This window comes from Mugil cephalus, chromosome 11, assembly GCF_022458985.1.
Source record: "Mugil cephalus isolate CIBA_MC_2020 chromosome 11, CIBA_Mcephalus_1.1, whole genome shotgun sequence".
NCBI lineage: Eukaryota > Metazoa > Chordata > Actinopteri > Mugiliformes > Mugilidae > Mugil > Mugil cephalus.
Genome location: NC_061780.1, coordinates 10,838,940 through 10,854,060, shown reverse-complemented (window position 1 = coordinate 10,854,060; position 15,121 = coordinate 10,838,940). Strand labels below are relative to the sequence as shown.

The window sequence follows — 15,121 nt, the reverse complement described above, 5'->3', positions numbered from 1 at the left end:
CGCACCGCGCCGCTTATCGGGGGGAGACGAACCGGCGGACGAGAAACGCACGGCTGTGTGACAAGCTGGTTTACATGCACCAATGGTCAGCTTCATTCAGACAATACGAAGGTAAAGAAAAAAAAAAAAAAAAAAAAAAGATGCATTAAGGGGCCTGAGTAAGTTTTAAACAGTCTTATACAACACATGACCTGGTGGTGTCCGTCTCCCTCTCTGTTATTAGACCTTCACAACGTCAAGTTGCACTGTATACGTCATTTACTAGTTTTCAGTAATTTTTTATTTAAATTTTTTTTTTTAAAAAGATGTTTTTCAATGTAGTTCCGTCATGCATCATTTCTAATCTTAGTTTTTTAATTTTATTTATGTATTTGTGTGTTTATGGGCTGTAGAAAGGTGTCCAATTGTGCTTGGAGGTGATTGGAGGTGAAATTTAATTAAAAATAAATAAATAAAAAATAAATAAATAAAAAGTGGTTTATTGTATAAGGGTGCAGAATTCAAACTAATTCCCATTTCCAAAATCTGGATAACTTGTGACTTTTCAGGTTCTGACCTTGGTGTGAACATGAGTGATGTCATTCAGGTAGACAGAGGCATAAATTTGAGGACCATTAGTCATTATTTGTATTTTATTTTATTTTATTTTATTTTATTGGACAATAACAACATCACATCAACGGCAGCTTGACATGACTGCATCATTTTTCATTTAGTCTAGTATGCCATCTTAAACAGTGATTAGGACTTCAGCTCCCTCCGCTGGGTTTCTTCATATGGTACAGAAGCTATTTCGTGGGTCCGCTATCAGATTTAGCAGAATAAATCTTCACTGTGTGGTCACCGCCATCCAGTGCGATGAGGAGGTTGTTCAGTAACACCAGTCCAACGGGCCGGATCAGCTGGTCTCCCACGAGAGGGGTCAAGACTGGGCCGTTCTGGAGCTTCCCCAAACTGTAAATCATCCCCTGATCGGAGTCGGTCACAATCAAGTCTCCATCTCCGTCAAATGCCACGCCTGACATGTTCAACCTCACTGTGGACTGCAGGGTCAGGCTGAAACTGTCCGTCTGGTAAAGCAGGTTGAAGTCTTTGCTAAACACTTTGAGCCTCCTGTACTGGTGCTTGTCTGTTGGATGTGCGTCCTCGGTTGGATGCTCCATCACTGCGGTGTTCCCAGTGGCGGCGCAGTAGGCCACAGCTTTGGGAGACTGGAGCTCTGAAATGACTGTGCGGTGCTCCACGATGACACCGCGACTATAGTCCACTTTCACCTGGGACAGCGTGCCAGCCTGGACGTCTGAGACCAGGATGTGCCCGCAGCTGTCCATGTCCACCCCCCAAGGCAGCTGGAAGGAATCGCCGATCGTCATGACGTGATTCCCCCTGGAAGTGAAAACTTTCATGGCTCCATCCCCTGCATCAGTCACCACCACGTAACCGCTGGGACTAACTGCGACGTCCACAGCGTAACAGATCTCCCCGGGGCCTTTTCCTTGTCTCCCAAAACTGTGCAGCTTCCTTCCCTGAAGATTGAAAACGACCATCCTCTTCTCTCCATCGTGCACTACCACTATTGTTCCCGAAGACCCCAAAGCAGCTATCCCTGTGGGGTTGATAAGAGTCCCCCACCCGCCAAATGTAGTGTGCAGGTGCAGAGCCGCGCATGTCAGACCCGCGCATGTCAGACCCGCGGTCAGAACGTGGCCTCCTCTTGCCCAGCGAGGAGGAGCAGCGGCAGATGTTGGACTCTGAGACAACAGAAGCTCCTGTAGGTCACTGAGAACCTGGCAGTGGGAGGTGCTGTCAACACTGCACAGCTGTCGACAGAACGGGCACTCCAGCTTCCTCAGGAGAGGGTGGGACAAAGCCGTGATGCATTCCAGACAAAGTACATGGCCACAGGAAAGGTTCTGAGGCCTGCGCTCCCTCTGCTGAGTGCTGAACATCTCGAAGCAGACTTTGCACTCCAGCAAGTTGATCTGGATCTCCCTCAGGATCCCTTCAGGACTCAGGCAGCCATGACGCAGGAGACCAGGACTCTTGGCCATGACTGAAATATCCAGTCAACCTGCTGAGGCTGTTCAATCAGCTGATGCAGGCTCGACGAGCTTCAGGAGACCAAAAAAACAAGAATGGCTAGCAATTTCAGTGGAAAAAAGGAATGATGAAGAGAGGGATATGTACGCACAGAACTGCTACAATTTTGTGTCAACACTCATGTCCTGTGCTTTTAGGCCCAGACAGTCACGTGGTATCTTGCACATAACCGAGGCTCTCTGCTGCCCCCCTTTGGAAATTCAACTCCGACACTTTGGATAGGTTCAATTGTGGCACACGTCAATGCAGAAATCTCCAAACGCAGTCAGTGAGAGCAATGTTAAAATAAATATTAAAAGACAAATGTGTTTATTTTATCCAAAAAAGCATTTCATTGTGCCTGCATACTCACTCGTGACACTTCACAGGTTTTCTTTTCAGCAGTTTCTGAACCTTTAGCTCTATCTCTGCTACCACCACCACGCTCAGTGTTTAGGACTACAAGCCATTCACTGCTGTCATTTTCCAAAGGAACATTAACTGCACCTTCAAATGCATCTCGTTATAGGTCAGCATGAGGCAGCAGCTATTTCAGTCTGCGTTCCATGGTGTGCAGACTGAGTGAAACATGATCCGAGATGGGCAGTGCTCGAGTCAGCCAATCCAGCGCCCCTCTGCTGCAGCAGGACGGTGCGCAAGGGTCGAGCAAGGTCAAGCAAGACTTGCTATTGTCACGAGTACAAACCAGCTACTACGATGTGTGCTCATGTGGCTAAGTAAACACTGTGCCCTCGGATGTATGATTAAAGATTAAAGAGATTACTGCAGTAGTAACCGACACATTTTTAGAGGAAATGTAAAACATTTTAATGTTTAGTTATTTCACAGTGAAAAAGAACAGCACAAGTCGTTTTCAGCGGAATTGTTTTTGGCAAATGACATCTAAATCCAGAGATGGTGTACCATTTATAGTGTCTACTGCAGCACGGGAGCCTGGTCCATTCCACAGAGGTCAATGTCTGGATTGTCAAGGATTATGAGACATATACTGTATTTGTATTGAGATGGACAGAGCAAATGAAATGAAGTCTTCAAAACTGCAACCAAAGCCAAAAAGAATTCAAAACAAAAAGCTCAAATTCAGTCGTAATACAAAGTTAGGAATAATAATAATAAAAAAAAAAACAAAACAAAAAAAAAACATGCAAACAGGCACAAGGGGTGAATTAAAACATTACAGTGACAGTGAAAGACGTGAACGTAACAATACTGGTGTCCTGCTGTGCGGTGTAATATATCGTAACATCTACATACACGCTTGATTTGATTTGACACAGCCATGCAAATGCAATATATCCAAAAAACAGTAAAAGAAAGCCGTCTGCACACACAAGCAGGAGAAACCCGCCGACGCATGCAGGAGTTTGAATAATTGCCCTCTCTCATCAATCAGTACAAAATAAAAATAAAAACGATAGCAGCCACAGATGGACAGGGAAAGTAAAATCACTCAGGGTCACGATGATTCACAAAATACTCAAACATTACGAAATGTACAGTATATTCAAGAAAACATTCTGCAAAGTGCTTAAACTGTGTGCTTTGCTTTGTTACAGGTCACACATCAGTCGATGATTCTACCGAGCCAAAGCTGTCTTGCATTGAATTCCTGCCCACATTCAAGTTAAAAACACGAAATAGTGAACATCTATGATGTAAATAGATCGTCGATGATAGGTACTCCTAAAAAAAAAACAAAAAGACTTTCTGTGCTATAAACATAAGAGGCTCCAATTAAAGTGATAAACTCTTCATAATGGCTTTCAACATTGAAATGCATTGAACCAACATACTGAAGTTAAGGCTGGTGTAAAAACCAGACATATGTACATCAATGATACGGTATCATAGGATAAATGTTTGTAAATTATAGTTTATCAGCTACAATGAACATGCAGTCACATTTAGAACTGGCAGTTTTTATTACCACCACTTTCTTTCAAACACACACACACATACACATACTCACATTAAACACTGCTCTTCCTTACACTCATTCACACACAGAGAAACTCGTGATCAGTGGTTTAGGAGCATTCACAACTACAGCACACAATATATAGTGTGCATCTCTGTAGTCTCAGCCACTATGCACTCCTAACAACACTGCATGGACCTGTTCATCCACTTCTGTCTCCACTCCCTCCGCTGTATGTAGGTGGTGGGGGGTGGTGGGGGGGTTCCTAGACTTCAACTGCACCAGGAAGTGGTCATATCTTTACCCTCTTTTCAACCTGTAACACTTCGCGCTTGGCTCTCTTTAGACTGCATCCAGGAGTCACCCAGCAGCCTCTGGCCCCAGCTCCTACTGGCCGTCGAGGCCGTTGATGGATTTGGTCGTTCCCGAGCCCCTCCCCCTCCGTCTGGTGACAGGGCTGTCGTCTTCTACGTCAGTCTCTCCTGAAGCATGAAGAGCAAAGACTTCGAATGAGCCTATAAAAAGACTGTGCACGTTTACACTACGAGCAAAACAGTATGTCAAACACTAGAGGTCACCCCTTTACAAGATAACCACTGATTTATGATGTTTTATGCATGTTTTTACGAGCGTGTGGTTGATAAATGATAGTAATGCAAAGGTACTGTACCTTTAAATTCCTCTGACACGTGGTCAGGAGAATCTGTGTAATTACTGTCCTCGCATTCTGAGAGGCTCTGTGAGAGGAGAAGGGACACATGACACACATACCTTTAACATATAACCTTTAAAGTGATCCCATACAGTCATCCTACTACTCTGACTGGGGAAATCCCTTCATCATAATATACACAGAGACACCTGAACAAAGGGTCCGGCTGGACAGACTTTTTAGACACATGACATGCATTGTTTCACCGAGGCCGTTTTCTCATTCAGACACACTGAAGGTGTCAGTTTGTTGCGGCTTAATTTAGACAGTACTACTATAGAAAGTCAGGCTTGTGAGAAGTGCGTCACTGCTGTTGTTTATGTCAGTGTTTTCTCCTTGGTTTATGTTCTCACAGGGGCAACAACAATTAGTTTTTCCACTAGTTTTATTATTTAGTAGATGGGCAATTAATGCTAAGAAGGTGAAAATGTTAAGACTAGCTGCGATATGACATCAAGGAACTATGTAGCTTAAATGAAATTCAGTGAGTTGTAGGGATAAAAGATAAAAAAAAAAAAGGGGGAAGTTACCGAACTGAACAAATCACGACTTTGGAGCAACGGATACAGTTGGTGAACTTTTGCGTCACATGTCAAACATTTACTGTAAGGAGACACGGTCCACGACATTGTTTCTTACCACCAAATTCACCTTGCTGATAGCGGACTATCAGCGAGGTGCTGGGTGAACCTAGATGGAGTGGTAGCTTAACTGTATTTCTTTTCAAATAGAGCAGTGAAGGCAAGAAGTGCTACTTCTTAACGATCTTATATTTAAAAACTGTACTAGATCTATCTTTTAACTAAAAGTGGGTTAATGACATTGTTAAAGTGTAAGCTCGCACCGTTTATGCACTAGCGATACTTTTGTGTTTTGCTAGTTTCACTCAGAAACACTTGAGGTGTGAAATACAGAAGAGGATTACCAAGCGACGTCATGTCAGCTATAAAGTGATGGACGTCGAGCAAATTGCTTCATGTGTGGACGTGGCGTTAAGTTGGGAATAAAGTCCACTTAGATTAAAAATCTTTGTAAATCCCACTTGCTGTGCAATAGTTTAGGGGGAAAAAAATAAAAGAAATCACTTGTGAGAAAAGCAGTAAACATACCTTTTGCCTTGGACCATATGTTTCTGCATACCACACCATACCATATAGGCAGAGGAATGTAATGAAGGCCTAAAAAGCAGACCAAACCCATGATTAATAATCTACAGCACAGACACTTTTTTAATGTGGACAAAAAGAAGAATGTTGAAGATTTATATGGTGTGGGGTGGCGATATTTTAAAGTGCCCTCCAAATAAATGCTCTCACCAGACACAGCAGCCAGAGGATCACATACAGGATCTGTGTTTTTGAGAAGAGGTCCTGTCCAAACTTAATACACGCCAGTGCCTCCAGGAAAGCTATTGCCCTGTAAATGAGGGGGCGAGAAAACAAACACGTGCAACTGAAACCTTTGACCCACTTGCAGTAAATTTGTTTTATCTCTATATAAAAAAAATATCTCCAAACTAATACGTCCATTGGTGAATGGGGCTGAACTCACTGAGGTGAACACATTAACACTGGCTCAGGGATATTTTTGACTTTTTGAATAATAGCAAACCTGATGTAGGTCAACTGTGCGACAGCTTAAGCCTCGAGGGAACTATGTGGACCATCATACCACCTGGTAGATCAGTTAACGTTCATCGTATCACCTTTTTTATATGGCCTCACTACCACTGGCTGTCATATAACCTGGTAATAATATAATATACTATACTGGTTTACGTGTAGGTAAAAGGTATAGTGACTTCTGTGGATCTCATTTGTTGCAAATCTCTAATTATATCCATAGTTTTACTTACCCAAACACCCAGCACTGAGTCCCAACTCTTTTGCACTGTGTGTCTGTGAGATACGCGTAATACTGCCTGAAGCAGGAAAAGAAAAAAGCAGTGGTTAAGCAAATTTCCACAGCAGATCAAGTTTCCCCGACTCATCATAAACTGGTTCGTTCGATTGTCAAAACGTGAAATAGGACACGGGTATACCTTACTGTCGGAGCGGTGATGATACCGACGAACAGGATTCGACACCAGCTGAGAGCATGGCTCGCAGGAAAGACGAAAATGTGTTTCAGGAAGAATGTGTTCAACTCTGTTAGCTGTGACGAAGACAAAAAGAGGGAGACAGAATTATTGTGGTGAGATGTTATAAAATTGTAGTCGTTGATTATTGGGACACAGGATTGTTTCTGTTTCTGGCTTTTAAACATTGACGTGAAACTAAATATTAGAGTAAAAGGTCCTTTTAATATTTTGCCCCCGAGACAATAATTACCACAATTATCATGTAATTATCGAATCCATAGTTATGAACAGCATGTTGAGTCTAGTGGTAGCTGTTGTGAGATGTATTTCCCCTTATATGGAAGTCACACTCAGGGTGCTGAACCATGGAAATGGGCGATGCTCGCTCCGAAGATTTTTCAGATTCCTTGGTTCCCCCTCCTCTTCCCTCGAAATATAGTTTTTAATTAATAAACGAGTAATAACAGTATTAAAGGACTAAGGACTGTTTCCCCTGAACCTGACACAGCATCTGTCCTGATGATGACTGGCTTGTTTTGAGGAACTATTCACCATCTACAGAGTAAATAAAGCTAAATCTAATTTTACTATTCAAACATTGTGAACATGGACACGCTCAAACATCCTTTGGATTTAAAGTCCACAATAATTTTAAATTCAAATCAAATGTGCTGGACTAAACACAACACAGAACACGTACTGTTGTAAATAAATTATTACATTTTTTTTTTTCTGAAAATCATTAAGCTGCTCCAGCTTCAGAGTATTGAGTGTGTTGGTATGAAACCAGTTGCCCCGTGGTTAAATAAAAGTAAGTGGTTCTTGTAGATTAAAGTCACATACATAGAAGCTGAACAGAGCTGAAGATTTCTGAGCACAGTTTTTAATCAAGTCCACTGTAAACAGCACTGATTCTTCCCTTTTCTCAGTTCCTTTCATTTTCTGGCTGTTGTATCCACTCACTGGATTTTCTCTTGTCCTGAGCTGACCTAATGTTTCACCAGGGCCCATAAATGTAGCTCATAGGAGGACAAGCACAGGTGTGGTAAATAATATTTATTGAGGGCTCTGTTGCAATGCCAATGAGGTGATGTCCGCACCTGCGCGGGTAACTTTTACTACACGTTTTGCCCTTTCGTCCATATGCACGGTTGAGTGTTGACGCGCAGAAGCAGAAAACAGATGCCACTATCTCTGTTTACATGAAGCAATCTGTGAACTGACCCATGACGTCAAGATAGTGCTGGTGCTGCCACTGCTGCAGGTTTACACATATATACGCAATTACCTTCCACTACACTGATGTAAAGAAAGAGGAAAACTAATTTTACTCATTTCATATTCGAGTCCTGATGCCGACTATCGACTATCAGTACCACATATGATTTAAGCTGTATTTGTTGTGTGGATGGGGCTTCTCTCGAGAGGACTGGGGCGAATCAGGCTGTAAAATAGTTGTCTGGACCAGGCATTAGACTGCATGCCCGAAGTAGTGCCCTCAAACTCATACGCAGAGAAGAAATGTAGCACTTCTTAAGCTCAAAAAATATCACATATGTTTGCCACGTCACAGTGTGTGCTTAAGTTAATGACTATTTGCAATGAAACTTCTAATTTCCCATTTTAAGTAATGCAACTTTTTAGCTTTAGGACATTTAGAATTAGAAATATACCTACTTGTATTCATTTTGAGGTGATAGGACACGAATCAAGGTTATCTCACCATGGAAATCAGAATTAGATAAACACAAAAATAAGAGCAGTTTATTTTGAGAGATACTTTGCTCAAGTCTTTGTCATTCACAGGGGGGGTTTGTCATGTGTAAAGACAGCTGAAAGGCCGTCACGCCGAGTGGAGCTCAACTGTCGTCCACCTCATCAACTAATACTCAAAGATTAGTAGTTTCGTCACCAGACAAAAAGTGGAGGAACGCCAGACTTTGGTTTTCATCACCACATCCGCTTGTGGCCAGAAGTTCTCACAGCTGTACTTGACTCTCCAGCGCGGAGAAACGGAGCTTACTCAAGTTCTCCATTCATGGTTTCCTCATTATCATAAATGGCTCTCAAGTAATCTAGCCTGCCTCACTCTTATGGGATTAGCTGTTAATATGCAGAAAGCAGGACACTCGAGCATTATATGGATCCGTGTGCGACAGGTTTTAGATTTCAGCAAACAGAGGAGCCAATGAGATTAGCCACGACTTAGCGCCCAGAGCACACCGAACGATCTCGGACTAGTCAGCACTTGTTAACCATGAGCTGGCAGGGGATTTCTCAGCGACCCACCTGCCAGATGATCATGAACAGATAGACGCCCATCACTCGCTGCAGGGAAGACTTTGGGTCGAGCCAGCGTACGTAGGTCCAGCTTGCAGGGGTGAACTGCAACACAGCCCGTTTGATCTTCCCTGTGGTGGTGTGGATGTCCCTGATTGGGAAGCACAGTAAAAAGGATTACAAAGACTTGCAGATAGTCTTACAGTACGTATTATGTTAGTACAGTGGACAAAGCCTGATGAAAGTAATGCCCCTGCATTAATCATTAAAGTCTATCAACAACTTGGACATGCAGGGTGAGATGCAACCCCCCCAAAAGAACAAAACAGAAAAAAAAGACTGGATGTGATTTTTTCACAAAGTTACAAAATTAAAAAAATCAAGTGCAGTGGGTTGCCACCTCTATGATACCAGGGAGAAGTTTGGGGGTTTAGAGCTTCCTCGAGGAACGTCAGCTATGAACACGGGGACACTTCAAACCACGGCTCCTCTCACTTACGCAGTATTTATCAAGTCACACATTTAATTCTGGCAATACATCAGCTTTAATTAAATCAGGACTGATCGTGTGTGCAGCACGCACCAGCTTCACAGTGTAAATCCCACTTCCATAATTACACACATTACACGTTATTTAGAAAAGGGAAGTGAAAGGTTGAGGACGTGCACAAGTGAGCACTGTTCACAATATTTAGAACATGACGTCGTACTTGATACTGGCCCAGTGGTAGGTCCTCATCTCCAAAAAGCGGCAGACAGTCATGCCAAGCCAGATTCCCCCTCCATTGCACAGCAGAATATCCAGAATCACTTGGTCCCACCAGCATTCGGCAAAGTTAGGCAACAGATGCATGAAGAACAGCTGTGGTACAGCAGACAAGCATGCAATCAGAGTCCACACCACAACTCTATGAACTAACTGTTTGTCTAATATGTTGTGTAAAATGAGTAAACCTAGATCACCAGCTGGCATTTTAAAGAGTGACAGACAGAGAAAGCAGAGGATGCTACAGGATGTTTAGCGTGTGATGACAACCTGCCCGGATGTGTGCTCCCGTACCTCAGTGAGCTCCCAGGTAATACTGATGGTCCAGCACAGGCCATAGCTTCGAATGAGAAGAGCCTTCATTCCCCAACCCCAAAAATGACTGAATGCAAAAATGTCAAAATGGCTCAGGATTCTCTCCCAGGTGATGACATGGCAGTTCACAGCGTACTCCTGCGGGCAACAGGAGCAGACAGACTCATTAAAATGACTCCAACAGTGAACGCAGCTGATGCCTCTAAACTGTGCGTCGCTCACCATTATATCCGCCTCTCTTTTGGCGTAGCGAAGGTTCGGATCCAGCCAATACATCAGCTGCTTCACCTGCTGCCAGTTGAGGAAGATGATGAATACCAGGAACAGGAAGTACAGGACACTCAGACCTTAGTAGAAACAAGGACATTACATTAGGAAAGGAAAATCCAAGAGTACAAACATAAACCGTTTCTTCAAGAGGCTTTTAGAAAATACTCACCGAAAACTATTCTCCATATTGCTGGATGTGGTCTGGTGAATGGACCTAAAGCGGGGTACGCAAAGATGTCAGATGGAAAGGACAGAAGGTTCTAATAATACTCAACACCTGTACATGTTTCTCTTTGAACTGCTTCACCAATCAGCCATAATATTATGACCAACTGGTCACAATCACTGGTCAAACTCTCGGATTTATCTCATTATCTTAAAACGTCTCAGTGCGTGCATTTTTTTTCCTTCATGTTGAAGCAGAAACAAAAAGGGAAGAGTGGAAAGATTCAAGAGACGTTGACAGGGGCCAACTTTTGACGGACAGATAACTGGGTCACAGCATCACCAAAACACGTAGGGTGTCTGCAGGGGCTCTGTGCCCCTCCTCCCCACCCGCCATCCGGTCTATATCAATGTTCAAGAGGTGGTAGGTATCAAAATACCATCCACATAAATGCCATGACCCACTTTTCCCAGAAGAACTTGCGTGTATCATACACTGAATCTTGAATTCTTTCCTCTTCTTGTCTCAGCTGACGGAGGCGATTCAGGGCTAAAATTACAAACAACAATGGCCAAAATGGAAGGTGTTGTCACTGGGCTGACCGAGGGTGTTGACCCTACGATCTAAATGTAGCTCACACAATCCAGTTCCCTTTCTTCCCCTTGAAATGGGACTTATTAGCTTCTCATGTAAAACTGATTTGTTTTTTTTTTTAATGACTCACTGTCTGTGAAGCTACATCGGTATGACTGCAAATAATTCAAAGGTACTTAAAACGTCTCAGTAACAATAATAATAGAGTAATAATAATAATAACACCCATGTCTGGTGTCTGCTTACCATTTGGAAATGCCAAAACGCTGATGACAAGGAAGAAGGAGATGACCAGAATGAGCCCCACCCAGACGTTATTGTCAGGATTTCCATCATCTCTGCAGACGAGGCAAACAAAAATTAACAAACCACCGGTTCATTTAAACATTTACCAATTTTAAAATGAGCTTTACCCCCCTCTCCACTGCGGGGCAGGTAGGTGCCTCATATATTAAAAGCTTGTCACGACAAGCCACAGACATCACAGTACATTAAATGAGGCGTATTTGTCTTAATAAAAAAGACAAACGATGAAAACGCATCGTTGTGTATCATTTGCTTTGCTAGTTACATTGTTGTAGCCGAGGGCATCATGGGGCACCGCTGGATTAACGTCACACAACATTTCCTTTTATTCGCTTAGGTTAAAGATTTGATTCCAGCGAAGGTTAAAGATAATCACCCCGGAGCCCGCTTACATGAAGGATAAAAGGGTACCGGGGAAGTAAGTTAGTAAAGCTATGTAGCCAACCTCACTGTGTACGTCTCTGAGCATCCCTGTTCCTGCTAGCATAGCGGAGCTAACCGCGCGAGCCTCTTACCTGGCAAACGCGAAATACATCAAACTGAGCACCGTGCACGTCAGCAGCGTTATAGTGTGTGGCTTGTAGAAAAAGTCTAAGGTGATATCCTCAACCTGCTGCTCGTTTATCATTCGGAAATGCATCCTGTAGTTCACATCATCCTTGCTCAAGGTGTGGGAGCCGCTGTACACGGACGCCATGGTCGGACGCAGAGGACGCCCGGAGAAGAAGAAGAAGAAGAAGCGGCTCCTCACTCAATCAGATGCCAACACAGACAGGCAGGAAACACTTCAAATACATGTACACAGTTACATAACTAGGTGGCAGGCACACCGGCAAGAAAGAAGAAGGAGAGTTAAAGAGGGAAGGAGGATTTAAGGGAAATTGTTCACTTTTGATTTTGATTGGTTTACATGTTTTCTGGGAGGGTCCCAAAGGCGGAAGACTTCGCTTTCATTCATCATGTGCTGATTGTTGCTAGCGTGACTTCCAGCCAAGGGCATGACACAGACTGACTTCATCATCGGCTCACTTTAATGGTCATAAAATACTCGAAGGGTATGCACAGGATTTGTCGACGAGTGGGGAGAGGGGGAAAAAAAGGTCACGTCGCATTAATTCACTTCCTAGAAGAAACCTTTCACTGAACGCTGAATCCATCCGGCTTCATTCAGCGTGTGTTCATCGCCCTCTCGTGGCCGCTCACAGCTTCACATCTGGCTTCACAAGCAGCGCCACTTTTCCACAGTAGATCTACAAGTAAAATGTCACATCTAGTTATCTTTAGAGAAAATAATAACTTTGTTACATTTAAATTTACATCGTAGTAATTTATTTGTTTTTTTTTTAATGTTTTTTTCCTTACCGATATAATATTCGCGGTAGTTTGTTTATTGTTTTCATGTAACGTATGACATTTTTAGTTTAATAAGAAGGCAAACAGTTGCAATAGAGTTCTCTTTATTTATTTGCAGGCAACAAACCAAAGGAAAATCAAGTAATGGATTTAAAGATACAACAAAACAAACAAATAATATACATCTTTTTTTTTTTAAATGTTGAAACTTGGTGGAAACTTTTAAAAAGCAAACATTTTCTACTCGTACAATCCTTGTGTCTATTCTTTATTAGAGCCAATAATAAAATACAGCTGAAGAGTCAAACAGCACAGGCATTATTTACAACTTCTGAACAAACACATTTATTTTTCAGAAAGGATCTACAGAAAGTTACAGGAAGCTGTACTTCCTCAATTGCTTGGCGTCGAGGAAGGACACCTTTGTGTAGCGGATTGACATTTCTTGGCTTAATATTGTCTGTCTATTACCCAAAAATAATTAGTCATTGACATTGGGCAACAGATATATACCAGTCACTCTTTTCTCATTTATATCTTATTTACAACTATTTCTCACACAGAATGACCTTCGCTTTTTCGTCTGACATTTGTTGAGGAGTACACCGAGGCTGAAAGTTTAAATGCAGCATACATGTAAGCAGGTCACTGGGGTTGGGGCATCGGCCCTGAGTATTCAGTCTGCCTGTTTCAGGAGTATGGTGGGCTGCAGAACAAAAGACTGAATTAATTAAGACTGCTATTATTTATAAAACATCTTATTTTTCCTCCACGTAGCCGCTGTTGGTATAAAGAGACTGACGTACCAAAATGTTGAAATGTTGTCTGCACACAGCTTTACTCAACCAGTAGATCAAGAATAGGGCCAGTACATTTTCTACAGCCAGCAGACTCACTATCAGCCCATTGACGCCACTATAGAGCTGTAAAACAAATGGGGGGAAAAAAAGAAGGCTGATTTACAAGAAAATATGACTTCAAAGAGCAACTTTCAGAGGTGATTGCGCTGTAATGTACCGGGTTGTTTCGATCATGGCCGGGGTAACTCCAAGTGACCACACAGATCACAAATGCCGCAATTGACCAGAAGAAGCTGATGATGTTCAGAGAGAATGACAGCTTTGCCTGGAAGGTGAAAATATTAACTAGTACATACACATTGGCATAGTCGTCTGCATGTAGTTCAATCAGGGAAAAGACAGAGAACAAATTAACTGTACAAGGACGCCTGATTTAAAAGCAAATACTGACCTAAATAACAGAGTGATACAACTTTATGTGGAAGTCAACGTGAGCCTGCAGGTGCAAAAATATCATAGATTATTACTTACCACATGCATGTTTGGATATTTTCCTGCAGCATAGGTCAGCATACCAGTGATCACATACTAGGATAATGACAGAGCATCAATTATTTTTCATATAAATATAGCTAATCTACATGCTTACAATATATATATATATATATGTGAGAATTCTGCAATATATTTAAACTGTTTGCAATTTTTAGTTTATTTATTTATTTTACCACAATGCTCGGTAGAGTATAGATTATGTTCAGCCCCCGATTAAATACCAGACCAAGGGTGACAAGAAACACGCCAGCAGTGACTTGGGCTGCCTTTGACAAACAAAGGAGGAAGAATAATAACAACACATATTACAAAAAACACAGAAAAGTCCGTATAATAGTGCTGCAGTCAGTGTGCATGGCACCACAGTCAAACTTACCCCGAGTGGTTTGGGTTTTCCTCTAATGATAAAGAGCTTGTAGAAGTCTCTGAACACACAGTGGAATTTTTCTGGCATCAGCTGGCCCTCTCGAGCATCTCGGAAAGTTCCCAGGGGAATAGTGATGACCATTGATTCATCGCACACGAACGTCCTCCTCATTCTCCTGCAAACATGTTCAAACAGAGTTAAAGCAGCGTGTGCCGCAAGTTATTTATTTTTGGTGATTTTTGAAGATTTTCTGTAACCCAAGCCATACCTTTTTCAATTTTCTCTGCTTGACCTGAATCAGAATTCTTCTTCCGCATCAAATGTGTTTGACAAGGAAATGGCCTGCCAAACCACTTGTCTTTGTCTCTGACTAACTTCCAGCCCTTGCCTCGCGCCCGCCCCACCTATCAAACTTACATAAAGCTTGCATGTGAACTGATTGGTCCAACACCTAAAGCTGTTTTTTTTTTTTTTTTTTTTTTTTTAACTATTATTTTATATTAATTTTTATGTTAAGAATAGGATTTTGCTACAAAAAT

General features: G+C 42.3%; 3 protein-coding genes and 1 long non-coding RNA gene across 4 annotated transcripts; 1 reads left to right on the top strand and 3 right to left on the bottom strand.

The window, feature by feature from the left end:
* The first annotated feature begins 1 nt into the window (after window position 1).
* On the top strand, window positions 2-3,801 carry LOC125016275. The gene is made up of 2 exons (XR_007113665.1): window positions 2-111; window positions 2,609-3,801. It is a non-coding gene; the product is annotated as an uncharacterized LOC125016275 (long non-coding RNA).
* LOC125016272 (E3 ubiquitin-protein ligase NHLRC1-like) lies at window positions 634-2,098 on the bottom strand. The gene has a single exon (XM_047598660.1). The coding sequence runs from the start codon at window positions 2,049-2,051 to the stop codon at window positions 789-791; it is 1,263 nt and encodes a 420-aa protein (XP_047454616.1). The 5' UTR covers window positions 2,052-2,098; the 3' UTR covers window positions 634-788.
* On the bottom strand, window positions 2,883-12,408 carry ptdss1a (phosphatidylserine synthase 1a). The gene is made up of 13 exons (XM_047598659.1): window positions 12,023-12,408; window positions 11,448-11,539; window positions 10,611-10,655; window positions 10,394-10,518; window positions 10,151-10,309; window positions 9,801-9,952; window positions 9,100-9,241; window positions 6,772-6,884; window positions 6,586-6,651; window positions 6,047-6,146; window positions 5,840-5,908; window positions 4,689-4,755; window positions 2,883-4,500 (listed from the first exon to the last, which is right to left on the bottom strand). Exons 1-13 carry the CDS (start codon window positions 12,202-12,204, stop codon window positions 4,406-4,408), a joined length of 1,407 nt encoding a protein of 468 aa, XP_047454615.1. The 5' UTR covers window positions 12,205-12,408; the 3' UTR covers window positions 2,883-4,405.
* Window positions 12,409-12,953: 545 nt separating this feature from the next.
* LOC125016273 lies at window positions 12,954-14,981 on the bottom strand. The gene is made up of 7 exons (XM_047598661.1): window positions 14,851-14,981; window positions 14,592-14,757; window positions 14,389-14,481; window positions 14,192-14,248; window positions 13,878-13,985; window positions 13,667-13,783; window positions 12,954-13,566 (listed from the first exon to the last, which is right to left on the bottom strand). Exons 2-7 carry the CDS (start codon window positions 14,751-14,753, stop codon window positions 13,537-13,539), a joined length of 567 nt encoding a protein of 188 aa, XP_047454617.1. The 5' UTR covers window positions 14,754-14,757; window positions 14,851-14,981; the 3' UTR covers window positions 12,954-13,536.
* Window positions 14,982-15,121: the final 140 nt, after the last annotated feature.